Source organism: Thrips palmi, unplaced genomic scaffold (assembly GCF_012932325.1).
Source record: "Thrips palmi isolate BJ-2018 unplaced genomic scaffold, TpBJ-2018v1 HiC_scaffold_8, whole genome shotgun sequence".
Classification (NCBI taxonomy): domain Eukaryota; kingdom Metazoa; phylum Arthropoda; class Insecta; order Thysanoptera; family Thripidae; genus Thrips; species Thrips palmi.
The window spans coordinates 5,442,968-5,470,575 of NW_023144635.1; the positions used below are offsets into that span (position 1 = coordinate 5,442,968).

The following is a 27,608-nucleotide window of genomic DNA, read 5'->3' on the forward strand; positions in this document are numbered from 1 at the left end:
ATGATGGCAGGCAGAGGAGCCGGCAGCGGCCTGCCGGTCTTGCTGGCGGCGCTTCTGGTGGCGAGTGCGTCCGGGAACGTGGTGACCCCCGCCGGCCTGCCCGCGGCCAGCCTGCCCCAGCCGCCCGTGCCGCCCTCGCCGGCCACCGGGTCCCCCGTGGAGCGCAGCCTCGGCGGGCCGCCCGGGGGCTTCATCCCCATCACGCCGTCGCCGTCCTCGCCTGGCGGACAGCTGCCCAGCACGGCGCCCGGCCCCGGCCTCGTGACGGCCCGACAGGTGCGTGTGTCTGTGTGATTGCGTTGCGCGTGTGTGTGTGAGTGGGGTGCGAGTGTTCGGCAACGCGGTCCCGCATTGAAGCAGCGAACCGCCCCCGGTCTCCGCTGCCACCAGGAGAGCGCGTTGTTGACGACGAAGACGCCCACCGCCCCTCCGCTCCGATTTAATTTCTCGCGCCACCGCCCCGGACTCGGGTTGGCTGGGCTGCCGTCCGAGTCAACAGCGCGGCCAATAAGCGCCACACTATTTGCAGCGCTGCGTTCGCGGGCCTACGAGCCAATTTATGATTTCCAAAGTGAGTTTGCGAAGCCAACAAACTCCGGCGGGGAGTCAGCCACCCCGAGCAGTCGTCGTGTGATTCTGAGAAGAGGCCCTTCGCTGTCTCCCTCGTACCCCGACAGCCCTGTGGGCGCGACAGAGACAGAGCGACGAACAGGATAACGCACCGAGACAACGGGGCTCGAAAAGCCAGCACCGGGCGCGTGTCCCAGCAGCCCCGCCGACGCGACCAATTTCTGAAATTGTTTTCACGCTTCGGACCAAGTTGGGCCGATGAGGCGTTGGCCGGGCCAACTGCCGAGAATGCCAAAGTAGGCGTGGGTGGCAGTGGCTCCACCGGCCGCCCTGCCACGCCCCGCCGCGCAGAGCTCCATTAGCAAGTCACCAGGTGTCTCGGCGGGGCGCGCTGCGCCACCCCCGCGTCGTCGGGGACCTCCGCGACGCTCTCGGCGGTCAGCGTCGCCAACTTTGGTGAGGGCACTGCCGGGCCGTCCCAAAGCGAGAACGGACAAGCACTCTGCAGTTCCCTTTATTAATACAGTAATTAATCCGAGGACTCCTTGGCTGCTTCACGGCCTGGTTCCGCCGGAGGTGCGAGTGAGTACGCCGTGGCCGCCGTGGCCGCCGTGCCCGCCATGCCCCACTTCCCCCGGGGCCGGCCCCCTACACCTCAGGACGCACATGCGCGTCGCGGTGGCGCGGCATGGAGGCGACAAGCAGACTCACTAACGACGTCCCTCCTCCCCCTGCAGGCCCCCTCCGAGGCCGGCAACTGGCGGCTCGTCGGCAAGCTGCTCCTGGACTGTTCGCGCACCGGCGACCTCGTCGGCTGCCTCAAGGTCAAGGCCGTGGCCACGCTGGGCCGCGCGCTGTCCTCGGACGCCGCCATCCCGCTCATGGAGGACCTGTCCCTCGCCAAGGACCCCGAGGCCGTGGTCGACGTGCCGCCCACCCCACAGGTACCACTTTTCTCGCTGCGACTTTCACTTCGGGTGGCCTCTTTGCTAACTTTTTACGCCTCTGTTTCAAGTCGGAAACGGACCTGGAGGCGACCCTGCCGCGGTCGCTGGACGAGCGGGCCAACCGACTGGACAAGATGCTGCTGGAGAGGCTAGATGCGTTCATCCGCTCCAGGACCGTCCAGTTTAGCGTGCCCCTCGGCATGGGGATGTTCGAAGGTAGGCGTGGAGGGAGTCAACTTGCAGTAACGAACAGGCATTGTCCAGGGGGTGGCAACAGTGGCGACGTGTAGTGACGTATTTCTGTAGCCTTGTAAAATATTGTACTGACATTCCTTTTGCAAGTACAAGTGTAATATTCCGTGTACAGGGTGCAGGGGATCTGTAGTGTCACAGAAAAAAATCGCATTTGTAAATGTAGGCATGCCATGCAGCTGTTTGAACTCAAAGGCGTACCGGAGGTCCAGTCAAATGCGCATCGGTGGCGCTGGGTGCGTACAACAGACCCTTTCCGGGGGTAGAACGCACAGGCCGCCCTCAAACAGGGTCTCACTGTCACGCATTTCAGCGGACCTCCGGAACACAGTAGCGCACTGCACCGTCAGCAACCGTTGCCACCGCCCCTGCAGGGCGACCGGGGACCGCCGCGGACCCTCGACTCCGTCGGTTGACTCCGGTCGACCCGGACAATGCCTTATCTGAATTATGGCCGTTCACAGTGTGGGCCCTTCGCGCTTCGCGCCACCCAGTCTACCGACCGTCCGCAGTCAAATTGCCACCACTGGCCGCGGAGATAAGACTGTTGTCCCGCCTCAGACGAGGATCCGTCATCCTTAATTAATGAAAAGTGTTTTCTCCCCTGAGTAAATATTCGAGCCCAAGGCAACGCCAAGTAAAAAATGGCAAACTTGAGTAAATTGGAGGCAAGGGAGGCGCGCGTGGCCCTAGGCCCTTTGGCCCTTTGAGTCACACGTTGGTGTGTTTGTAGGACGCGGGAAGAAGGACAAGAAGGGCGGGTACGCCATGGTGTTGGTGGCGGCGATGGCGGGCATGTACATGCAGATGGCGATGGGCGGCATGGCCATGATGTCCGGCAAGGCCCTCATCGTGGCCAAGATCGCCCTGGCGCTGGCCGCCGTCTGCCTGCTCAAGAAGTCGGGGGGCGGCGGGGGCGGCGATCACTCGCAGGTAGAGTAATCGAGTAGGGGCGACGCCGTCGTGACCTGAAAGACAAACAGAAACGAGTTTCGGCTCATTAAAAGACGATCAAGTCGGCAAAACTAACAGGCGGCATCGACCGCGTCGCTCCCTGCCGTGTCCGTTGGGGCTGCTGCTAGGGTGCAAGCGGTGATGGTGTGCCCCTCCCCGCCGTCCCCCGCCGAGCCGCGCCCTCCCCCGGGGCTGCAGGGCAGCGCGTGATAGGGCGACGAGAGCATCAGGGCGTCGAGCAGGTGGACGGGGAGGGGGGTCGGAACGACCCGCTGCAAAGCCGTATCTCGCACACCGCCACAGTTACACGCAGTGGAATGACAAACGTCGGAAAATGGATTCGCCGTCTGTAACCGGGACGGCTTGCGAGATATTGGCCGCAGCGTTCCGGCCTCCCCGGCGGCGACGGCGGCGACGGTGGTGATGGCGGCGCCGGGCAGGGTGTGGGCATCACCGGGGTGCATGCGGGGAGTGGTTGCAGCGGTGGGGGCCGCGGGTAAGTAAGCCAGTTTGGTCGGCGCGATGGGGGTGCGCTTGGCCCACATCCCCACATCCAGCCGGCAGCTTGGCCGCCGGAAGCACTGGTAGCAGCTTAATCTGCCGCGGGTAATCTGCACGTGAATGTTTCATTTTTGTCGACTGCTAATGGTGTGCTGGCGCTGCGGGTCGCTATCGCTCGCGATGAATCACCCGTCCTGCTCGCACTGCTTCTCTCTCCCTCCTCGTCACTCCGTCCAGCGCGACACGGCGGACACGGCGGACACGGCACGCCGGCCGCATCAATCTCTAGCCCTGGCAGCGCCTTGATGAATTGCCATCGGATGGCGCCCCGGCATTCGGCACCCCAAGCACCTCGGGCACCCCGCGCTGCATCCCAAGCACTGGCCGGGCTCAGCTTCTCGAGAAAGCTCTCGACACACCGCCTCGCACGCGCACCTTCAGTTCCAAAATGAAGTTCTTTGAGACTCCATTTCCCCCCGTCTGACGCCTTATCTGGCGGTGTTGCAGGGCGCGGGAAGGGCGGTCTAGGTGGCAAGAAGGGCATGGGCGGCTACATCCTGCTGCTCATCGCCGGCATGAAGGCCATGATGATGCAGAGCGCCATGGGAGGCATCGCCATGATGTCGGGCAAGGCGCTCATCATCGCCAAGATCGCGCTGCTGCTGGCGCTGCTGTGCTGCCTCAAGAAGGGCGGCGGCGAGGAGTCCAAGGCCCAGATCGTGTACGCGGCGCCCGCGGAGCACGGCGGCGGCGGCGGCAGCGCCGGCTGGCAGAGCGGCGGCGGCGGCGACTGGAACCGGCGCTCCGCCACGGACCCCAACAACTACGCGCAGAGCTACGCCTACAGCGCGCACCAGCGGTACTGACGGCCGCGGCGTCGTGGCGGTGCAGGATGGCCCGGGGCGGTCCGGGGCGGTGTGGGCCATCCCGCACTGCCGGGGGGCCTGTGACGTAGCCGCTGTGGGGCCTCGGCCTCGCCGCCACTCCGCGGCCAACAGTGTCGGGCTTGCAGGGACGCACCGTGGACTTACTAGGGACGACTTGATGCATGGACTTGACTTGGGGTGGTGCCTTTGCCATATTTTGTAGATATGTATTTTTGTGTGGGTGATGGCTCTGGTCTAGCCTCAATGGGCTCACTGACTGACGCCAAACTTTGCTGTACTACTTACTTTGTTACTCACAGATTTCACTGTGATTGTAACAGTTTTAGCGTCCGACAAGTCAATCAGAGACAAATCCTCTGACTGATCGACGCGTTAAAATTGTAGTGAAAGCTTGGAGTGGCCAGAACTTTGCGGTTGGGTGGAACCGCGACGACAAAGATGATTAAGACGTTAACTTAATTAAGACACTTATTGTTCTAAAGCTTCTGGGACGTTATTCTGGTACACGTTGACACATACTTGACTGACGGTAACTTTCTTTGTTTACTGATGTGATCCTCTCGTTTCCCGTTTTCGTGCTCTCTCTTGGAGAGTCTAGTCAGCCTTCATCCAAATTTCTGATGCGTCCCATCTCTCTCGATACCATCAGCCCAGGAATTTGCAATTTTGTCACTTTTTCTTTACTCTGGGAAAATTATTATGACGGTTGATGGCTGGAACCCAGCGGGCTACGTCTAATTTAATAGCCACTTAACTAATTTATTTATTTATTTATTGTTGAATTATTTATTGAATGTATTACTGATGCAGTGTGAATAAAAATGCGCAAAAATAATAAAACTGTGATTGATGATTTATTTCATTTGTTTTACACATCGTACACTACAAAATGAGCTTCTAGAAACGCTTGAGCCAGCAGCACCCTTCGCGTCCAACTAGACACAGGAGAGTAACATTAAAATCTAATTGCAAATCGTTGGCGACAGGGTGCAAAGTGTAGTGCTAGGAGCCACTGTAAGTTAGTGTGTTCTTCGTTCAACATATTAAAGCTTCAGATAAAACGAAAATACTCAAACAGTGTTAAGTAAATTTCTTTCTACTTTACTGTGAGGTGGAAAGTATTGGTGAGGAATACTACAGTACTGCTTAACTCTATGAGATATTGTTTTCTCTAAACATTTATTCACAACAATTTTGAAAATAAATAAATAAATAAATAAATAATAAATACGTACACATAAATTAAATAGGTGCGGGATAACGGGCAAGTTTTGCCTCGATTATTCAAAGACTATCCTACTGGCTATTTACATGGCATCATTACATAATAGGTTGACTGAAAAACTTTGGGAAGTCTGAGCAGAAATGCTTTTCCAACCGAAACTGGACTCGGCCACAGTTCCCCTCGTGAGCATTTTTGTTCAAACGCCCCACATTTACGCAAAGTCTTTATACAATTCTCTCTTTCTAACCTACAATTAATAAATTAAGAACACACGCGTTAAGCTGCTACTGCTGGGTACGAGTCGAGCGACCGGGGCTGGTAATTACTCGTCTCCTCGTTCACTGAACCGTCCAAGGTCCTCTCTTGCTGCTCTGAGCTCGGTGCCGATCGCAGTGACCTGCGCAGGGAATTCCAAGGTCAAGTTCAAGGTCAAGTTTAAGTTTTGGGATCCAACATCCGACCTTGGATAAATCCGTAAGTTCATAGTGCAAAATAAGACACGTCTGTTCTGAAATCGTGTATTTTCCTTCCCAATACGGGAAATGTCTTGGATGACTGATCGGGGATACAGGGTTGCAACTCACCTCTCGCTGGCGGCCATGAGCGCGGAGCCAAGTCCCCGCCACGCCCCCCGGTCCGCCTCGCCGAACTGCGAGTAGTCGATGGGCTCCTCGACGGAGGAGAGGCCGAGCGGGGGCAGCGGCGCGGCGGGGCCGGGCAGCAGGGGCAGGTCCAGGCCGCGCTGCCGGTGGTGCACGCGGATGTCCTCCTCGCCGTTGTCCGCCACCACGATGCGCAGCGGGTCGTGGCTGCGGATGGACAGTGTCTCCACGCCGCGGCCCGTCACGTAGTTGACCGGCACGGCGCTGCGGTAGTCGCGCTTGCTCGCCACGTCCTGGGGCATCAGGTAGGGGCTGGTGGGGGCCGTGTCCTGCGCGTCGTCAACCATGCTGCGGTGGCTGTAGCCGCCCACCATGGGCCCCACGTTCCAGGACTTGTCGTGGTAGCCGTGGTCGTCGTGGTCGTGGTGCGAGGAGTACGAGTGCGAGTGCGACACCTGCAACAGCGTCGCGCCCAGACAGTCACATCCCCGCATACACTCGCTGCGCTACGGCTCAGTCTAGTTCTTCATTTTTATGTCTTCATGAATATTCATTCACCAAAAACGTATCGTTTAACTTTAGAGTGAAAAAAATAACAAACATTTTAATAATTATCATGCGTAGATTCCTGTTTAGGAAGTAAGCTGACATGCCAGAAAAATTGTGGCGAAGAAAGTTTTGCTTTAACTTAACGCTAGGTCACAGTGGGGGGCGCTGCGTGCCAATAAGGACAGGTCAGGAAGGAGTGAGAGGGAAGACGCACCTTTGTCGCGGAAAAATGATGCACTTTAGATTTAATTTGATTTAATTGGAGGAGGCAGACGTAGAGAACCAGCAATAAATGAATCGAAATTGCATTATCACATGCAAGAATGCCAAAGAGGAAAAGTGATTGGAAGAAAACTGTCGGCAAAGGCATCAGGGCGACCCGAGGAGGGGTGGGGGGCCTGACTGGCACGGTACGCACCCTGCGTACCTGCGGGGACTTGACGATCTCCACGGTGGTCTTCTCGTGGTCGTGGTGGGACAGCAGCTTCTTGAGGACGGCGACGCCGGCCAGCGTCAGGGCCACCTTGGACACGATGAGGGCCTTGCCGGACAGCATGGCCACGCCGGCCATCATCATGGCCAGCTTGTAGGCGGCCATGACCATGATAAGGATGGCGGGACCGGCGATCTTCTTCAGCTTGCCGCGACCTGGCCAGCAAGAGTCGTTCAGGACGGTGCCCGGAAAGGCGCAAAGCGCCCAGCCAGAGACTTGGGGCGGCTGGACCGCGCACTTTGAAGTGCTAAAGCCCCTGGCCATGCATATGACCCATCATTTCTGGCTGGGAGTTAACTTTCAAGACAGAAAACTGAAGAACCTCTCAGCCATAAACCATGATTAAGTCGGTAAAATAATAAAGGAAAATATTTTCTTTTACCTTCAGATTTAGTCTGGCAAAGAAAAACCTTCAGTGCGGAAAAAATAAAGTACAGTGAACACAGGTGCTGGTGGTGGAGTGATGGTTTCGTGGGGACGAAACCAAAGAAAACCCAAGAAAGGTGTGAATCAAGACTGCGCAGAACAGCGGAAAAAGCCCTCTGTTCGCACTGGAAAATAACAATGCGAAGAAATAAGTAACAAGAATAAAAACAACCGTAGATCCGTGAATAATAGAGGAAAGTCGTCTCGAAAGGACAGGTCAGTGAAGTAGTAAAATGAGCTCGGTGCTCCGCGTCACCGTCAACGGAAAAAATATAAACAAAGGGAAAATAATAAAACTGCTGCACTCCACCTCGCGCACCTCTGCCTTCGCTCTCGCTCGTCATGGGCTGCTCGTCCGAGTACCGACCCTCGAATGCCTGGTCCACGCCGTCAGCTAGCTTGGGCAGGGACATCTGCAGCGACCGCGTCTCCAGGAACCTGGCCACGCGGCCGGCGAGCAGGTCGTCGAGCTGGGCGGCGCGGCGGGGCGCGTCCCGCGGCACGGAGGGCAGGGCGCGCGACGACCGCGCCTCCACGTCGTCGCGGCGCACCAGGACCACGCCGCCGAACAGCGGCAGGGCGTCTGAAAGCACCAGAATGACCATTGCGGTGATGGCAGTGACGGGGAAACGCACAAGTCGAGCGCGACGCTCTCTCTGTCCAGGACATGCACGTCGTTCGTCCTTCCCGGTCCTTCCGGCACGCGAGCCTGTCCTCGCCGTCCAGACCCTTGGCAGCCCCTAGTTGAATCCACACCAGCCATCGCAGACTTTCATGGCGGTTTTGTTTTTCTCTTCCCTCGTTGCCTTTCTTCGGCGGGAGTGATACTTTTATGATGGCTTCGGAGGGCCGGCCGCACCCAGCCGACAGACTCGCAGACTCGCACCACTGCGTCCTGGTTTCCCTCTCGGCCCAACGACCGAATCCTCGGAATGAGTGGGCAGGGCCTCGACGTTCTTGACCAGGGCCAAGGGGAAATTACGGCCCTTTGCACTCAAAACCGTCCCAGAAAACGAAAATATGAGAAACCCGCTCCGCTGAGCCGAGTCAACTGTCCGATGGCACACCCAGTGTGAGCTGACCCAGTTGTTGCTCAAAGCCTGCATTGATTAGGATTGAGATTAATGACTGGGTTCTACGTAGCTTTGGTAAAAGGCTAAAAAGAACCTGATTGTTTAAATGAAAACTCCTTAAAATGAACTTGATTGACGAAGCCGCAACATTAAAACTAATGAACAAACACTTGTGAAACCAAGCACAACAGCGCAAACGCAAACAATGCACGATAAAGAGGACTTGAGCTTGTAATTTGAACTGTCCGCGTAATCCTTGCTGTAATCCAAGTGGCGAGGTGCGCCGCGAGCCTGACCTGTGTGCAGGGCGCGGTCCACGGCGCGGACGGCCTTGATCTTGAGGCACGAGGACACGTCGCGGGCGGCCTCGCACTCCTGCAGCGAGCGCTGCACCACCATGATGCCCGCCTCCCACCAGTCCCTTCCACTGTCGGCCGGCTTGACCGGCTTGGCCTCCTCGGCCGCGGCGCCTAGGGCCAGCACGCCGACGAGCACCACCAGGACGCGGACGCACACCATGGTGGAACTGATGCACTTGGCGCACTGGTCACTGCACTACACTGACACACACTACGGCCCGAAACACCGCTCGCGTCCGGCACACACCACTGTACTACGCCGCTCTCGCTATCGCTAAGGGTATTTATTGTGGGGCCGCTCCGGTGAGCCTGCCAGCCGCGGGGGAGGAGGCGGCCCGCCTCGGCGTGGTCAAGATGCAGGGGGTTTAACGCTCCGCTGCGCGCTGCCCGGCCGTGGCCAGGGCCGGCCAGGGAAGGGTGGCTGCGTGGGGCGGGGCGGACTGGGCTGGGCGTTCCAGGCAGAGCAGGGCGCGGCGGGGCGGCCGTACTGCTGCCCAGGCTCACAGCACCCCCCCCCCCCCCCCCCCACGGGACTCGAATCTGGGACCAAGACATCTAACCAAACTCAAATTTTGACACCTTATTTTGACACATGCATACTCTAATTTCGTGATACTAGACTGGCCTACAAGGGAATGAAGTTACTCCAGTGACCTCGAACCATTGGAGTCACACTGACTAACAAAGAACAAACGCCCCTTTTTAGCGGGCTTCTCTAGGCAGTCGTCACTATCATGGCGTACTCCACGCGCAAGGGGACGGCGGGTCGGCCACAGGCTCAGCATTCAGAGACTTGGCCGCAGAGTGTCACCTCGTTCCAAAATGATGGTGAGCTCATCAACCCCGAAGCTGTCGTCACCTGTCACTAAAAAGGATGGAGATGTCATCTATTCATCAGCGTTTTTATGGTTTGATGTGTGTTTCTTTCTCTGTTCAAAACAGCTCTTGAGAGGTCTCCATTGTGTTTCGCGGGCGGGCAGGCAGCTTGGGTGACCTTCGACGACTTTTCCACCAAGGCGAACGCCCCCCCTCCCCCCTCTTTCGGCAGACGCTCCCTTTTCAGAGCGTGTAGAGTTGATTGCGATCGAGGCATAGACGCTACCGGTGCTGCGTCGGTGTGCACGGCCTGCATGGTCTGCACTGGGCTCTCGCGCAGCCCCCGCATCCCCGCCGGCAGCGCGTCATGGCTGCGCCGCGCTGGTGCTCACTGCACTGCAGCACTGCACCGCACTGCACTCGGACGCCCCGTCAAGGGTGACGGGCCGATGGGCAGTCCGTGCGCTCTAGGCCATCTCCGGGAACACTCGTCATGTGAGAGTGTGTGCGTGGCTGTGTGTTTGTGAGTGAGTGAAGGTTGTGGCCATCAGAGCAGCACCCCGAGATTACAAAAAAAAAGAGTTCTAAACTGGCATTAAATGCAGGGTAGAACGTGACTTTGAACTCCCAAAGTGAATTCGGGCTCATCTTGAGGGTCTTTCCTCAGGTTGAGTGACAGATGTTTTGCAAATTAATTATTTTTACCTTGGAAGAAACCGAGGCAGAAAAAGTTTGCGGCAAATCCAAATTGGCAAAGAAAGACGTCGAGACGTCCCAGCGCGGGCGAGGGTCGTTAAGGAATTTCACGCCACGGTGCTGGAGTGGCGGAGTGCGTCGTTGGCCATCCCCATCACGTCGTCACAGCAACAAACCTCGCCCCGGGCTGGGGCTGGCGGCGGGCACGCCGGGGCTGCACTCGTGCCTCGTAAACCGGACGACTTTCAGGAACAGCCTGCTACCGAAAGAAGGCGCTGCTCAAATGAGACACGTCGCGGTGGAGGCGGGGAGCCGCGCCACCGCGCCAGAAAGAAATCGTAAGTCAGAGAGAAAAGAATGTGTCTTTGTGCCCAAGTTTACTTCCCTTGTTCGAGGGCCGCGCCCGCGGCCGAGAAACACGGCTTGGGATGAAGACGTAAAGCACTTTACATCGGTCTCATATTTTTGCCGCGCCGCCGCCAGCAGTCGTTCTCCTTTCTGCTCCAGTGTCTTTATCGCCGTCCCGCGGGGAGTATTGGGCCGAGTCCACAACCGGCACTCTGTCTCTCTCGCACCTCTACGGGACGCTCCATGGATGCGAGAGAAACAGAGCGACGAAATGGCTGTTCGGAACCAGAGCCTCCCCGGCGACGCACGATAAATTTCCCTGACCCGCGAGGATTGCCGCCAGCAGTGGCGTGGCTCCGTCAATACTCCACGCGCCCTGCACTGTCTACAAAATTAAACAAACAGCGATACACCGCGCGCGTGTGACTTTGAGAACAGGTCCTGTGGAGGGTCTCTTGGGCACGGAGTATTGCCGAGTGCATGTCGTTCTGTAGCAACTGAACGGGTGATTTCAGTCATTGGTTGTATAGGTCTGGGCCAGGTATGGGTGTTTACCGATGCTCCCTGTGGCTGCTGTCCATCCATCCAGTTCCATCAAGAAGTTTCTCCTCATTGGCGAAGCAGCACACCAAAAAAATAATCTGCAGCCACGTATCAGAGGGTAGATCATAAACGCACCGTGATGCTAACGAGGTGTGAGTGTTGGTGCTAGTGTGTGAGTGCGTCTGTGAGTATGGGCCACGACGGCCTTTGGTGTACGAGAGTACGAATTCCGCGGAGGCCCATGCTACTGTGGCCCCGAAAAAATAGAAATGAAAAAAAAAGAAGATGCACTCATTGTGCAGGTGCAGCATGTGGGAAGCAATTAAAGGCAATAATTAGTGCGTAGTGCAGATAGGTGCAAGGAGAGAGCAGCGCTATCTATCCATCCCGATGCGATGTGCAGCAATGTGCAGCAGGGCTGCGTGCAAGGTGTGAGTTGGCAGCCACTTTCTTGGTAACGAAGTGTGTGCGTCTGCAATGGGGCTGTATGGAAAGGACGAGCAAATAAAGCGAGCTGGGTACAATCCGGGAGTTGTCGTTCAGGAAGATGGACCTCCCCCTGAGAGATGAACCACATCAACAAGCCCTCATTGTGGGACAAGGAGTTCACGCACTACGCAATGTGTGCACGACAGAGTTCATGAAGTGGCCATTAAAGTTATTTGCAGCAAACCAGGGCGGTGCGCCGTGCGACACCTCCTCGGAACAAACGGCTATCTCCAAAGGGAGTGCAGACAAACGGCTATCTGTGAAAGTGCTGCAGACAAACGGCTATCTTTTTGACCCCCTGCAGACAAACGGCTAACTGTTTTCTCCACTTCCCGAGTTTGGATACTTATATATTTACAATCAATTGAGCCTGTCCAATTTGACCTTATCCAACAGATGTCAAAAGTTTGTCAGAGCAGATTGACACACAACATGAGTCTGTCACGTGCGTCTAACCTGAGAAAAACTCAAGGAACCCGGCCAACCCTAACCTCTCCCGAAAAGTCAGTTAGCCGTTTGTCTGCAGGGGGTCAAAAAGATAGCCGTTTGTCTGCAGCTCCTTTACAGATAGCCGTTTGTCTGCACTCCCTTTGGAGATAGCCGCTTGTTCCGACGAGGTGTAGCGTGGATTGTGCCGCGCAGAAATTCAAACTGCGGTCGAAGTACGGCGGAACAGGCAACGGGGGTGAGGGACTTTCTCTGATCCTACCGTACTGCCGTTGGCGAATACTCCACGCCCAGAGGGCTCTAGGCTGCTTATGGCCATGAGCACCGGAGCATGAGAGATGTATACACTGTGAAGCACAGCTCCTTCTGCCGCCGGATATTCAGTTTAGATCACTATTCGCAGACACAAAGCGTGAACAAGGTGGCCCCGACGTAGGCGGATTGGTGCCCGCAACCCCTTTCCCCTCTCCCACCCTTCACGGCCTCCAGGCCCCCGGTCCTCCAGCCTGGCAACACTTTCCGACATAACTCAATCAGAAGTAGTGGCAGCGACATCATCTGCTTCCCCATAATTCGGTGCCGGAAATTTGCTCCTCAGCGGCTGGCGCGCCGCCGTCCCGGCCGTCCGGGCCGCCCTGGCTTGCATCCGGAACGCGCCGGATGTCGGTGCGACGCTAGCGCTCTCTGGCGGCACAGCCACGCACTTCCACCCACTAGTTCCGAGGCACGCCGTCGCGTACCCGCGGCGCTGTCGTCGCTGGAGAGGTGCATTCCGAACATCTTCGGAGCCCGCTGTCTACCTAGCGGTGGAACCGCCGACGACGGCGGGGTGCGGGAGGGTCACGCCGTGGGTTGGTGGCGGTTTCGCGGTCCAGGGCCGAGGAACGCAATTGGAATCCTGTACCGACCTCAGAACTGGACCGGCGTCCTCCACTGCCCCACTCAGTCCCAAAAGTACAGACGGGGCGGTTTTTTTGGCTTCCCTCCGCCCTCTTTTCCTCTTGGCACCGGTCTCCCGTTCGGTTCGATCACGAAATGATATCGGTGGGATCGAAGTGCCGCACTTCATCAGGGTCCCTCGGCCGTGCGCGCTTTTTTGGTCCTCCGCGAGGGAAGAATTTTCTCTCCTGCGAGATGAAAATCGAGCCATGACTTGCCCAAAGTCCTGAACCTCTACGTCATACACGGCGTGGAAAACCGGAGAAAAACAGAACCAGCGCTGCGGTGTGGATTTCGCGTCGCGTCCCGTTCCACTTGCACGCGTGCCGTGTCATCCGAGTCCGACTGCGGCCCGCCACCGCCCGGGCAATTTCTCATCCTCGGATGCGCGTCTCCGGCGGCGGCGCGCTGCTGGCGCTGCTTGTGCACGCGGCTCGTCCGAAACGTGGCCAGCTTTGGCCGGACAACCCTTTGAAATATCGCCGCCGCCCCCGGAGGCTGATGTGTGATTTATGTGCAAGGCCTCGGAGCCCCTTTGCGTCGCCCTTCGCCACCCAAGTTATGCCGAGTCAGGTCGCCGCTAAGATGGCCCGGGATCTGCATTTCAGCGTCCCGTTCGGGCAAACAGCGCGGGGACGCGCTGTCGCCGTCGTAAGTAGTAAAAATCCCCCACTGTCACCCGTGCCATTTTGACTCCCCACTGTCATCGCACAGCAGTCGTGAGTAGTAAAAACTCCCCACTGCCAACGACCCTTATTGGCACTGCATCCAGCAGTGAGTAGTATGGAACCGCCATTGTCACTGGCGCCATTTTGACTGCCCCAATCGTTACTACGTGAATAGCAAACCCCAAGCTTCTAAACTTGTAAAAAGGTGTTCATCTAGCCCACTGCACCCTGGCGGCTGTCGTCGCCATTCCAATAACACACGGCCCACGAATCGGGCGGTCGCAGGGAAAGAGAGAGAGAATGAAAGAGAGGAGCTACGACGACGTGCGCCCCCTGACTGCGCAGCGCGGGTCGGCACAGCCTCGGCGCACAGCCGCGCCGCACAGCTGGCTGATTCCGAGCAACGCCCTCGTCGCGCTGGCTCGCTCGCACTCACAGAGGGTCGCGCAGGGGAGCGTCAGAGACGGAGCGACCAAGTTCAGTTCGGAGGCAGCCAGCAGGGAACTCGGGGGGAACCAGCAGAGCGCGCACCAGCCTCACGTGAGGACGCGACCCCCGCAATTATAGGCACGCGCTCGAAATCACACACACATGCACTCACACACACACAGGCAGGCGCGCAGTCACACTTACTTCACGCACACAGACGCGGCGCGCGCATGCGTACCGACACACGGACACACCAATAGGTCCACACGTGTGTGCCGCATTCGGCCGAAGACCTAACGGCACCGAGTGGCAGCCGAGGCAGCCGAGAGGCAGCCGAGATGGTGGACAGGGGCTGAGGCCGAGGGTGCAGGCATGTCGCAGAACGAGCCTAGTTCCGGGACCGCGCCGCCACACCCCTCCTCCATTCGTGCCTCTCGCGGGTGGCACGGCGCCTCCCCGGCGTCACGCCGCCGCCTCGGCGTCTCGGCGTCTCGGTGGACGTCTCCATTGAGGCGGCGAGAGCGAGACTGGCGCGTGTATTGCAGCGCAGCACCGCGCTGCTCCAGCGAAAGAGAAAGAGCGTCTTAGTAGGACTCGGGGTCGCCGAAGTCACGGATCCAGGCGGCGGCGGGGCGGCGTTTGCTATTTCGGCAGGACCACGTCAACGTGCCGACCCTCGTGCTGGCCCGCGCCCACGCCGGGGAGGGGGCGAGTACGTTCGCCGAATGGACGTAAAAACTCGCGCGCTCGCCGGAGTTTTAATTCCTGCCGCGCGTCCATGGTCCATTACCCGCAGTTAGGGCCTGCCTCGCACCCGGGGCCGATGCGTGGGCGTGGGGTTGTAATTCCAATGTAACGATCTTTGAGGGACGTGAGCTGAACCGAATACGAGCCCCAATCATCCTACTCGGGGTGTGAGGGCGTCTGCAATCCGATAGACTCCCCTCCGAAAAGCTCAGACAGTTTTCTTTTGTGCTTTACCTCCGGACTCGGCCCAGCCATGTAGCTCTGGTGTGGTGCTCCGGCGAGACCCACCTCTCCAACCCCGGCAGACAACGCTGCAGGCAATCTTCGCCCCCTCCCACCGAGATCCCTTGCCTGGGTCTGTCGGGCGCCCCTGCAGTTGAAATGTCACTGCCGTTGTCGGTAATTCCGTCCGATTTGCGCGCGGGTTCCGGCCAGGGCTCGGTTGGGGCCAGGCAGGGCTCAGGCAGGGCTCGGCCAGGGCTCCGGGCCCGTAGGGGTCAGCGTCATTACACGGCGGGGACTTTCCCCCTCGGCCGCCGCGGTGCAGGCCGTGCAGGCCATGCAGGCCGTGCTGCAGGACGCCGTGCAGGACGCCGTGCAGGCCGTGTGCAAACACAAAGGAACACGTGGCGGGGAAATCGGAGAGACAAGGCCGCCGGCGACGACCGGGTCGCGACCACCGCCAGCGCCGCCCGCCTTGCTGACGTCACGGCGTTTCGGAAGCACAGCCACACACACGGGGGCGCGCACCGCGTCGACTTGTCACCTTTACACGCCAACAATTGGGTGACAGTGCTCAGCCACCGCGGAAGTGCGTCGTGGGGCCTTGGTGGGGGCTCGTGGTGGGGCCCTGCGGCCTACTTTCAAATCCTACCCCCACGCCAAATTTAGACGGCAACGAGGAAGAGGAGAATGAGACAGTTTGTTGTTTCTTGACGTAGACGCCAGGCTGCTCTATTCAAATGAAACGCCTGAGACCTGTGAGCTTCACACTCCTGCGGAACATTTCTGCGTTCCTGCTGTCCGACCGTTACCTCGGGACGCTTGTCCTGCCGATCTGCATCGCCCTTTTTTGCCGCATTAAGCGAGCCTATTGTCCGAGTGAAATTGTACATCTCGTTGCTGGCCAGCTCTTTCCCGTTGCACCTTCCCTCGTTACCCAGTGTGCTCGCAAGCCCAACGGAGGCCCCACTGCGCGGCCAAATTCAATCGTCCGTTTTATTCTCTGCGGACCAAAATCAGGAACCAGCTTTTTTTACGCCAACAATTATTGTAGCACCGGGCACGCAGGGGAGGGCAGCAGATCGGCCAGTGGGTCAGTCATCTGGCGCCTCGTTTCTCGCTGAGCATGCTCAATTGGGAGGCGGAGGAGGCCGGCATTACCGTCACGCATGGCGCGGGTCGCCGTGTGAACGAACCCGGTGCCGTACCGCCCGCCGAACGTGTGGAAGGCACTTGTCGAGGCGCCAATAACAACAACGTTCACTTTTTTCACGGCCGCCTTTCTTCGACTTCTCACTGCCGCACCTGCTGTCGGGTTTCCGTAAAGTCGGTTCGTGTCGTGCCGCCATTGTGACTGCATTGATGTCGTTATTGTTTCGTGATATTGAACTATCGCCGAGCGAGTCCTTGGCGGAGTGCGAGTCCGATCGGCGGAGTGGATAACGGCCTCTGGAGCACGTTTGCAGCACGTCGCCGTATGCGGTCACGAGGCGCCGAGGCAGCGACCGATTCACAGTGGAGTGCCACCCCGCCGCGCGCAGTCCTTGCCGTAAAGTGCAAGTGCTCGCAGAGATGACTCCGAAGAGTCGTTTTCGTCGCTCTGTCTCCCTCACACCCCTACGGCCTGGTACAGAGGTGCGAGAGAGACAGAGCACTCGCTCGCCAGGTGCTAACCTCGGTTTTACACCACACTGTGGCGCTCTGCTTGCAGCGCTTGCGGCCCGCCCGCGCTGCAGGTCGCCGCAGGCTGACACGGACACCCCGATTTGTTTTTACGTTACAGGGGTCTGAGTCTCCCTCTGCCGCTGCGAAAAATGGAACGTGACCCACGAGCGGGCGCCCCGCTCCTAACCTGTACGACACGGCGTTTACCGCGTCTGCGGTGGGCCGGCGGGGCGGGGCGGGGCGGCCATGTAGGGAGAAATGTGCATCTTGATGTGCCGGCGGATCTGCACGGGTCGGATGGGACGAGGATGAGGACGCTTGCCCGCAAGATTGCCGCCGCTGTCGCGGGTCGCAGGCGAGTCGGGGCAATGGGGCATGCGATGCACTCCCACTTGTTAGGCTGCCGAGCCGAGCCGCTCTCTGGCGTCCCGGCAGACATCCGCGCGCAGTGTGGCGGCCACGTCCCTCGCTGCCTGCCGTCGCGACAGTTTTCGGCAGCCCGAGGGAAAGCGAAGCACTCAGCTTTTCCGGGCTTCGTCGCCCTAAAGAGGTGACATCATTTCGCACAATGGATTTGTCTGACACGTTTCTCAGGGCGGCATGGCGGCGCGGCGGCGCGGCGGGCCGACGAGTGCAAGGCAAACGCAGCGAAAGTCGCCGCTTACCGTTTGAGCCGCCGGGCCGGGCCGTTCCACGGCCATTCGGAGCAATCACGGGGAAGTGCAGCGCAGATGCTGCAGCCGTCGCTCCGTCCCCGTCGCACTCACGGGGCGGCCCGCGGCCCGCGGGGAGTGCGAGAGAGACGCAGCGACGGCAGATGCTGCAGATGCGCGGCGATGCTTTTCAATAATGGCGAAGCGCCCCGCCTCGCTGTGGCGCCGCCGCCGCGCTGCCGTCCCATACGACGACTTGCCGTGCGGCGAGTCAATGCCCAGGATCGTTTTCGCGCCAAAATTAATTTCCCGACGCGCTGCTTCCAACGCAACCAGACGCCGCCGTGCCTCTCTCCCTGATGACGGGGACGCCGGGGACGTCGCGTGGACCGATACTGGAACAGTGGCCGGAAAATGTGATACACGAGGGGGAAGCGAGGGGACAAGCAAACACACGCGTGTAGTGTCTGTGTGTGCGCGCGAGCGCGTGTATGTGTGTGTCTGTGAATGTGTGGCCGAAGCCCTATCATTTCGGTCGGCAGACATGACGCGACGCAAAGGCAATGTTCCCTGCGTCGTCATCAAAGACGTGCCGAGAATTCGCGCGCGCACGCGCGCTCCGTTTCTTAGAAAAATAAAAAGCAAATCGATAAAACAGAAATAAAGAGACAAAATGACGAAATAGTGATTGCCGATGCAATTTGTTTATTATTTTGCGTACAAATCGAGTGAAGGAACGCGCTCAGGTATTTCCGCGAGGAGCTCTTTCTTTTACCTCGAGGCGTTTTTCAAGTATTTATTTTGCACCAATTTGAGATGCGTTTGTTGGCAGTGGCTTTCACCGGCGGTAGTTTTCGCTCTGCCGGTGCGCCCCGCCACCTGACAGTATGACGAGGTATTAATGTGGGTGGGCACACATCGCCGCGGCCTGACAGTGTGGGAGCGCGGGGCCTTCTCTAGTCTCTAGAAGACGGCGGCGGTCGTCGAGGGGCACGCGGGCCACACAGAGATAGACGAACGGGGAGAAGGCGATGCCCATGAAAGAAAAGTTAGGCGGCGCTTCGATTCAGCACCCCCACCCTTTTCTTCGCCGGTCCATTCTCGGCGTATTCGTCTTTCGTTCCACTGCTCGTCGTTCGTTACACTTCTTGTTCCCTTTCCGTAGCCCCTTTTAATTTGACATTCATGCCCCCGCGCGAAGAAACAATAATGGCATGAGAAAATGCAGTCCTCTTTTTCCCCTCTTCCTGCTGCTCGGCGGAGCCTTGGCAGAGAGGCTCGGCAGTGCTGGCTGCTCCCGCTGGGCCGCCCGGCGCCGCCCGGCGCCTTCCGGTGTCGGCGACACATCGATCAGGGGCGTAGCACTGCACAGGGCCAGGAGGCCGGTGGAGGCGAACAAAACTCTAGAGGCATTTTGAGCTCCAGAGTCACCAAACAGGACTCGAACCGAACGTGTGACCCCACCAATGGATTGCTCTCCGAACGAGGAATCGATTGGTGGGGTCACAAGTTTGGTTCGAGCCCCATTTAACGACTCTAGGGCTCAAAACCCGTCTACTGTTTTGGTCGTCTCCACCGGTCTTCTGGCCCACCGAGCACCGCGCAGCAGAGCGCCAGATTCCACGCGCCTCTTGACTGCGACTGCACCGGAATGTACAGTGTACCGCGCCCTCCCCCCGGACAGCGCGCTGCATCGCCACTGGCGCCGCTTATTAGCTTGGATTCACCATCCGCCATTCGCACCCCGATTCGCAGTGGCCTTTCATTTTACTGCACACCTGCCGCCCCGCTTAATTTGACTGCGCCAAGTTTCACCTTTCGCGCGCTGCGTTTCAGCGCCACCAACTTTCCTGCCGTCCATCCCGTCCGTTGGCGGCGCTGAAACGCCCTGCCGGCCAGAGGCGCCACGCCGGGTGCGGTCGGTCACTTCACCGCGTTCACCACACTTCATCAGGCTCGTGGTTTATTAGGGCCGCTGGGATTTTCTGGGCCGAGGTGATGAGAGGGCCAATGGGCAGTCCGAGCCTGGCCAGCGCGGCCAGCTCGGCTGCGGTGGTGGAGCCAAGCGCGCGCAGGCCGCGCAGCCCCTCCAATTGCACGTCGGCGTGCTCCGCCTACACCGGCACGGCACGGCCGGCGCGGAGGGGCGGGGGCAGCGGGGGCCGCGGGGTCGGGCGCGGCGTCGCGGGTCCCCGCGGGGCGCTCCACCGCGCTCCGCGGCCGGGGTCGGGGTCGCGGGGAGCGCGAGAGAGACAACGGGGAGGGAAGGCATCGGAAGTTGAGCAGGTCCCGGGGCTCGGGGCTCGGGGCCCCGCTGGAGGGGGGCACGGTATTTGTCTAGGCTCATCGCGCCTGCCTTTTCCGCATTATAAAACGGCGCCGCCATTGACGCCACAGGTTCAGTTCCAGTCGGTCGCTGTTGGTGCTCGGTCGTCCGTGTCTGTGCGTGTGTCAGTGCGCTCTGCGCATGTGTGTGTGCCCCGCCGGCATGGTGCGCCCTTCCCCCCGACGCCGGGCCCCGGGCGCCGCGTCGGCCCTGGGCTGGGCGTCGTGCCTCGCCGTGCTGGCCTGGTGCGCCGCGGCCTCGACGCCGACCCCGACGACGCCGGCCTCGGCCACCGTGGTGGAGGCCATGGACGGCGTGTCCGTGACGGTGGACGCGGACGGCGCCACGCCCGTCGGCACGGGCCTCAAGGTGCTGCTCAAGCTGTACGACGACTGCTCGCGCCGCGACGGCCTCATGCAGTGCGTCAAGCTGAAGGCCGCCACGCTGCTGGACCGCGTGGCGCGCGCTGGCGATCTGCCCATCACCGAGACCCTGACCCTGGTGCGGCGGGCGGACAGCTCCCGGACGCACGTCGGCCGCGCCCTGAGCGAGGCCGAGCTGGAGGCCGCGCTGCCGTCCGGAGACTCGTACGCCGCCAAGGACGCCAAGCTGAACGAGCTGCTGTGGGAGCGCGTCGCCAGGGTGCTCAGCTCGCACACCATCCAGCTCAGCTTCCCCAAGCTCTCCGCCTCCGAGATGAGGGGCATCAGCGGCGGCACAGGTGAGGCCCCCTTGGCGCCGCTAGGCGCACCCAGGGTCGCTTGTTCCTCTTTTGGGGCAGCCCCACGAGGGTTTGTGAGGCACTTCTTGCCGTCGTGGAATCGAAAAAGTGCGGCACCGATGCCATTGCAGCCCGGGTTCATCCGTCATTCGCAAGGGGACACCTTAAATGCGCGTTGTCCGTCGAGCCTGCATGCAAAGTTTCTGTCTAAAACGGAACCCATGAGCAGATGCTTGCATAGCATAGGCCAAACCTTACTGACGGGCCGTGCTGCCCTCAAAAATCGCTACAAAAGGCAACTCTGTTCCAGGAATTTGTGCACTGAATTCAAAGTACATCGGTATCGGGGCCTGTGACAATGCAGGTAGACTCATTTCTTTTGCTCGGCTTACCACGCCGCCACAGGAATCACAGGACCATTCCCTGCTGCTCTGTTTTGAATTTTTGGTTGTTGGTGTACAGTGAAACAATAAGCGCCCGCTCGATTAAACTGCGTGTTGAAAAAAAGCTTAAAATAACCTCGAAAGTGAGTTGCGGCTGCTTCTCTTCGGTTTAATTCATGCTGGATGCAGGCTTTTGGGACGTCTGACTGACACACTTCCCGAATAGGAATGTAGTGACACGGCGACCGCTACGCCTTTACCGCAAAGGCGTGTACCGGCACGACTGCAGACCCAAGAACCTCTTCATTCCCTTTCGGAAAAGGCGGGCCCTCGAGAGAAAGTGTCAAGCGTTTAATCACTGAATCACTCGCACCGCCGCCGGGGCCAGCACGTCCGCGGCCTCTGCTACGCGTTACACGTTTACAGTGTGTGCGGCGCGTGGGCCGGCCGACTGGCTGGCCGGCTGACCCAAGTAGGGGTGGTGGCGAGGCCCTCGCCGGCCCGACCGCGCACCGCTCGCTCCCTGACCGCAGTCCATCTCCCGGCCGGCCCGAACAACAGTGAATAAATTACTCAAAACGCATATTACAAACAATAACTAAAAAACTTTAAAAAAATGTTTCAAAATACAAGAAATTTTTTTTGTTTAAACTTGTTTAAATTCAGATCTCTGTACATAGAGACCATGACCCTACGCAGTGACGATGAAAATAGTTTTGCGTCGTGCCCGCACTGGCACTGCACGACTTGTGGGTCGGGCGGGAGGATGCCCGCCTGATAGGCACCTGTCTTGTGCGGGGGCGTGGCGAGGAGGATCCGAATGGGGTCGAATTTGCGCCGGGGGAAGGGAGGGGGGGGGAAGCAGGGCTGCGGCTGCTGCTGCTGACCCGGCGAGCCCTTTTCTCCGGAAGTGTATTAATTGCGGTGGCTCCGGGAGATGGCTGAATAGTTAGTTAGCCCCATGGGAATGCCCGCCTGGGCCAGCCAGCCAGCCAGGCCGTCTGTCGGGAGGGGGGGGGGGGGGGGGTCAGCGCCGCGCTCCGCACCTGGAATGTCTTTGGCGGCCGCTCCAGACGGCTGAATTGAGAGGCTTGCCGATACCCACCGATTGGTGGAGGCGTCGACTTCGTAAGCCTAGGTAAGCCGAGTTTGTGCACGTTTGTGCGCGAGCAATGCCTGCCAGGCCAGACCCAAGAGGCAGGCTGACAGCCGCGCCGCCCCGCTGCGTCACCTTTTTTTTCCGGGAGCCAAACGGATTTCCAAAGCGGAAATTCGGCGCTTGGAATGGCTGGTTCCAACGCGCCGGGGGGTTGGCCGGGTCGGTCGCGGGCTCGGGGGAGGGGGCCGGGGACTGACTGGAGGACTTTTCCTCTCTGGCAGACTTCCTCCTCCGCCCCGTCGTGTGCGGTTGGCGGGGCCCGGCTTTCGCGGGTGGATACGTCTGCGATCGCCGCACGGAGTCTCCTCAGGGAAGTCTATTCAATTAGACGGGCGCGTTGTCTTCGGCCGCAGCGATCCGAGGCACCGGGCAGCGCCAAGCACGCCGGCTGCACCATTAGCGCGGCGTGGGCGAGTCGGGCAGTCCGACCCGGCCAGTCCCGACGGCCAGCAGCCAAGGCAGACAATACCGTTCATTACGGCCCGCGCTGCAGGATAAAGTAGTGACCCCTGCAGACCGATTCCGCGGGAAGCCTCGCTCTGTCTCTCTCGCACTCCTTGGGCGGCCCGTATTGGTGCGAGGGAGACAGACAGTCGCGCCGCTGCAGCTGGGCGTTGAATGGGCCGAGTGTGAATCCGCGGCGTTAGAAGGCTTGGACGTGAGGCCGCTGCAGGGGCGCTGCGTTGCACAGTGTTAAGGCGATAAACCAAAATGATGATTTTTGTGTTGCAGGCCGGGGCAAGATGAAGGGCATGATGAAGATGATGATGATGGGCGCTGCCATGGGCATGATGGGCATGCTGCCGATCATGATGGGTGGGGTCTCCATGATGGCGCTCAAGGCCCTGGTGGTGTCCAAGCTGGCCCTCGTGCTCGCCATCATCATGATCCTCAAGAAGCTGCTCGGCGGTGGCGGCGGTGGCGGAGGCGGTGGCGGTGGCCACTCGGGAGGCGGCTGGTCGTCGGGAGGCGGCGGTGGCGGCGGCGGCTACAGCTACGGCGGCGGTGGCGGCGGCGGCGGCTGGGACAGGCGCTCCCTGGCGGACGACACGGCGGCGCAGTACATGGCCTACAACGCGCAGGCCGCGGCGGCCACGGCCACCAACACCATCAACAGCAGCGGGGCGTAGGCGGGCAGGGCGGCCCGCGGCACGACGCTTCTGACTGGCCTCCCTCAGGCTCCTGCCGCGCCGCCCGCGTTCACCTCAAAGTGTTCGACTTGACAAGGCTTGTTGAGACTACTGGGAATTATTTCCTCAATTTATAGTCATATCTGCTTCGTTGGCATGAAGGAACTTAGTACCACCGCGGACACTGGAAGTATTGACCCTGATTCTAGTGTAAAGACACGACCCATTCCGAGAGGAATCTCTAGAAAAGCAGACTGTGATAACAAGTTAATTACCGACACTAGACATCGACAAGTTTAGAAAAGAAATTTACGGGGCGGGGCGAATGACTTTAAACTTGAGCACGCTTTGCAAAACTGCACACTTTGACTGAGACTATGTGCCTTGCCCCCAGGACACTCAGACTTATTAGTTCATCACCTTAACACTGTTCCAGTAAGATCATATCTTGACTTAACATTTATTCCTACATTACATTAATTCATCCCTTTGTGAACTTGCACTGTAAGACCTAATAGCACTGATCTCAACGACTGGATTTTCGAAAAGAAATTGACAAGCAGAATTCTGTAAGTAGTGAGCTGAGACAAAATGACTGAATATGAACTGACTGAACTGTGAACGACGTCCAATATCAATCGAAGGATTAATAATTACTGTGTCGGACGAATCGATTACTTATGTTTTGAATTTAATGGGACTCATTTTGATGACCAGACGACTTGGACTGTAGATTTGTACCAGACACGAGTAGCCCAACGAATAACGTTACGTATTTTGAATGTTCATTCATCGTTCAAATATTCCTAGTTCACTCAATGTTAAGTATTTATTTTATTTATGTATTTATTGTGTTTATTTATTTATTTGTTTTGTGTTTTTCAACGATTATAGTATTTTTGTAATATAAATTATTTTTTACAAAAATCTTGTGTTTATGTCTTGTCATTTTTATGTCAAATTTGTCCATGGGGTTTTCATCTAGAGGAAGACAAACCTTTCAATTTTCAGAGTTGCATGCAACCTGATCAGTGAATATATTTCAGTTCAATTCTCATGACAACTGGGATACAACAGCATTGCAAAGCTTAATTAGGAGAGCTGATACTTTGCCTCCAAACATCGGTATGGAAATTGATACACGTTAGATAGCCCTTTTAGAACCCATTCACCACCCACAACCAGACCATTACGATAAGTGGCCAATGGCTGCACTTCATTTGAACGGCGCCTCCTCCCACCGGGCTTGGAAATGAAGTGTAGCCAATGCGTCTAACTCTTATATCGAAGTTGGAAGAATAACTTATTGCTGCTCAGAAATGCTAGCTCAGTCCTCCGCGGGGACGACAGAAGTAGACTCCAAGCGCGACTCCTGCCCTGACCAATCAGACCCTGCTACTGTGACCACTTCCGTCCGGGTTTTTGTTTCGGTCACCGGATGGCTGTGCTGCGAAGAGCGACTGTATCCACCCTGTAAAGAGTGAAAAGAGTGAAAAATAACAATGCCAGTGCATGGAAATTTTGAAGAAAAAAACAAACAAAAAGTAATCCAAAAGAAAAGTTTCCAGCCTTGTCTTTTCAACAAAATGATAATGTATTGGCTTTCCGTCAAGAAGTTTTCATTGAATCGTTGGGTTCTTTTAAAGAGAGAGCATAGGTCTGACAAGTCTGCGGGGCTCGGGCAGCGCAAAGCGTAATGTGGCACTGGTAACATGGCGTCGCTTCACACGAGCCACAGCTGGTTGTCCCCCGAGCTGAACAAGACCCCCGTGCCCAGCTGCTCGTCCGTCCGTCGCCGTTTCTTCCTACCGCCGTCAAGCGCGCCCTCGCTGCGGTCGTAGTTCCGGGTCCAGTAGGGGGGCGGGTAGTAGGAGCCGTACGTCGGGGCGTGGTGCGGGGGGTGGTGCGGGGGGTGGTACGTGGGGAAGTGCTCCTCCACGTACGGCTGGTGGTGGATCACGGTGGGGAGCGTGGGGGCGGGGGTGGGGGCGGGGGACGCCGTGGGAGGGGCGACCGTCTGGACGTACTTTATGACCTTGACCACCTTGTTCGGGGGCGGCGGCGGGGCCTTCATGGCACCGTTGTACACCCTCACCATGGTAATGGAGGCGCCTATGAGCGCGAAGAAAAATCCGGCCATCCCGGAGGAGGACATCATCATCATCATGCCGTTGACCATCATAGGCACCACCATGAGGAACAGCAGCTTGTACGCCAGCAGCAGTGGCAGCAGGAACTTCTTGAGCAGCTTCTTCTTCTTCTTGAGGATCTTCTTCTTCTTGAAGCGGGGCTGCGGCTCGCCGACGCGCACGTCTGCCTTGGGGCCCGTGGTGTTGCTGTAGCCATTTGACGGTGTGGTGAGCGCGAGCGCCTGCGGCACGCGCTCGGCGCGGAGGGGGCAGCCCGGCGAGCGGCCTGCAAAGCAAGCAAAGCACGCAAGGTGAGGTTAGTGCGAGTGCGCGAGAGCAGGCGGTGGCTTACTTTTGGGAGCTCGCCTACACGGGGTGACCGCCAACGCCAACCCTTATGGGTACGTGCCGCCACCCCGCACCCTTCCCCGCCCCTGACCTAGGCCATCTAAAACTTGGCGGAGCGACCCCCACCCCGCGGTTTCAGACGCGGCAGAGCTTCCCACACGGTCAACTTTAGCTCTGCGCGCTTTTTCAGAGCTTTTTCAGCCTCCAGCTTTTCGAAGCTCGGCCACATTAATTGGGGGATAACAGTGGAGTGACGAGCGTCCCGACGCGTCCTTTCCCTGCCGTTTTGCTCTACAAAGCTGGACCGACCGCGACACAGCCTCGGCGGGGCCAGGCAGGCCAGCCGGGCCGTGCGTGCGCGGGGAGGGGTGTCATGGGAGTGCACACGCGGGGCGGGGTGTGGCGGCGCGGGGCGCGTGGCTCGGCAGTTAGCGCCGATGAACGCGGAGAAAGTGAATGTAGGCCAACGGCGTTATCTCTTTGTGTCATCTTTCCGATGCATTACGGTTTCGTCCATTTCCCGTGTAGTGCCTGCTGGTTTTAGTTATGGGTGCGAGAGAGCGTGCGCGAGGCGAGGCCTGCATGGCAACGTTTAAAAGTAAAACGCGGCGAAACCGAGTGGCCGCGCCACATTCCCGGATTGAATTCACGAGTGTGCTCCCAACGCAATCGTGTTTACCTGCGACACAGTTGACGAAGGTGGAGCACCTTCGCTTGGCCTGCTTGGCGTCCTTGGCGTCCTTGGCCTTGGTGGCGGGCCTGGTGCAGCACGTGACTGGCGGGCACGGCCACGTCTTCACCCCGACCTCCGGCCGGGGCGCCAGCTCGGCCGCGTCGTGCAGCACTGGGTTTTCTTGGAACACTTTCCTCACCACGTCCTCCACGATCCCGCCCAGGTCCAAGTTGGGCGGGTTCTCGAGCAGCTCCTCGTTGTCGTCGTCGTCGTCGTCCTCTTCCAAGTCCTCGTCGGAGTCACCGCCACCGCCGTGCTCCAAGGAAGTTTCCTCCAGCTTATCGGTAAAGTTGGGCTTCTTGTCAGCGCCGCCGATCGGCCTCGTGACCACCTGCACGTCCGTGAAGGGGATCTTGGTGGGCCCGAGGTGCTGGAAGTTGTCGACGAGGGACGTCACCTCCTCGTGCGGTCGCAGCGGCGTCTGGCTCATGTCCTGCACCACCACGGTGGACACCATCGGCGAGCCGGTCACGAAGTGCGACGGCTTGCTGAAGGGCGGGTCCCGGTGGTGGTCCAGGATCTCCACGTAGGGCACGGCGTAGCTGGAGGGCCGCGTCACGAACGGCGCGTACACTGGCCTCACCAGCGGGTAGTCGTACTGCTTGTCGGCGGCGGGGAGGTCGCTGGAGGCCACCTTGTCCTCCGGCGGCGCCTTGTTCTGGCTCGACGTGGAGATGAGCTCGAAGTGGTCCCCGCGGCCCTCGACGCGCACCTCGGCGGCGTCGCCCACGGCGGGGCTGTGCGGCGCGCGGTCATTCCTGCGGTGGCGCGGCAGGTCCTCGTCGGGCAGAGCGTGGGTGCAGGCCGTGTAGGCCGTCAACACGGCCAGGGAGGAGAGCAGCAGGGCGGCAGTGCGTCTCTGGGAGGGCTTGGCAGGCATGCTGCCCACGGCATGGTGCCCCGCAGCGGCGCCTACCGCCGCCTGGAGCTGCGGACGCTGCGGACGCTGCGGACACGGCGGGCACTCTCGGCGGCCTCGGGGCGCGACGACATCACGGCGCTGCTTCGCGCGGCATGGTGCCCGGTGTGGCGCCCGGTGTGGCGGTGTGACTCGGAGGCGACGCCGGACTGGACTGAGACACTTGGCGCCACCAAGCCAGAGCCTCCGACCGCCGGGGCCGCCGGTGCCGCCGCCACCCGGCTGTCGCAAAGGGGCGCAAGCCACCGTGACGACATGTG

The 27,608-nt window shown here is 59.0% G+C and overlaps 4 protein-coding genes across 4 annotated transcripts; 2 read left to right on the forward strand and 2 right to left on the reverse strand.

The window, feature by feature from the left end:
- LOC117653096 lies at positions 1-4,090 on the forward strand. The gene is made up of 4 exons (XM_034398468.1): positions 1-105; positions 1,308-1,514; positions 1,586-1,733; positions 3,732-4,090. Exons 1-4 carry the CDS (start codon positions 1-3, stop codon positions 4,088-4,090), a joined length of 819 nt encoding a protein of 272 aa, XP_034254359.1.
- An 853-nt stretch (positions 4,091-4,943) lies between these two features.
- LOC117653419 lies at positions 4,944-9,074 on the reverse strand. Its single transcript, XM_034399073.1, has 5 exons — positions 8,776-9,074; positions 7,726-7,989; positions 6,906-7,135; positions 5,921-6,393; positions 4,944-5,733 (listed from the first exon to the last, which is right to left on the reverse strand). The coding sequence occupies exons 1-5, from the start codon at positions 8,996-8,998 to the stop codon at positions 5,613-5,615; spliced, it is 1,311 nt and encodes a 436-aa protein (XP_034254964.1). The 5' UTR covers positions 8,999-9,074; the 3' UTR covers positions 4,944-5,612.
- Positions 9,075-20,132: 11,058 nt separating this feature from the next.
- LOC117653097 lies at positions 20,133-23,644 on the forward strand. The gene is made up of 4 exons (XM_034398469.1): positions 20,133-20,541; positions 22,822-23,215; positions 23,357-23,485; positions 23,614-23,644. The coding sequence occupies exons 1-4, from the start codon at positions 20,133-20,135 to the stop codon at positions 23,642-23,644; spliced, it is 963 nt and encodes a 320-aa protein (XP_034254360.1).
- A 645-nt stretch (positions 23,645-24,289) lies between these two features.
- On the reverse strand, positions 24,290-27,309 carry LOC117653098. The gene is made up of 3 exons (XM_034398470.1): positions 26,376-27,309; positions 25,315-25,634; positions 24,290-24,690 (listed from the first exon to the last, which is right to left on the reverse strand). Exons 1-3 carry the CDS (start codon positions 27,307-27,309, stop codon positions 24,547-24,549), a joined length of 1,398 nt encoding a protein of 465 aa, XP_034254361.1. The 3' UTR covers positions 24,290-24,546.
- Between the last annotated feature and the right edge of the window lie 299 nt (positions 27,310-27,608).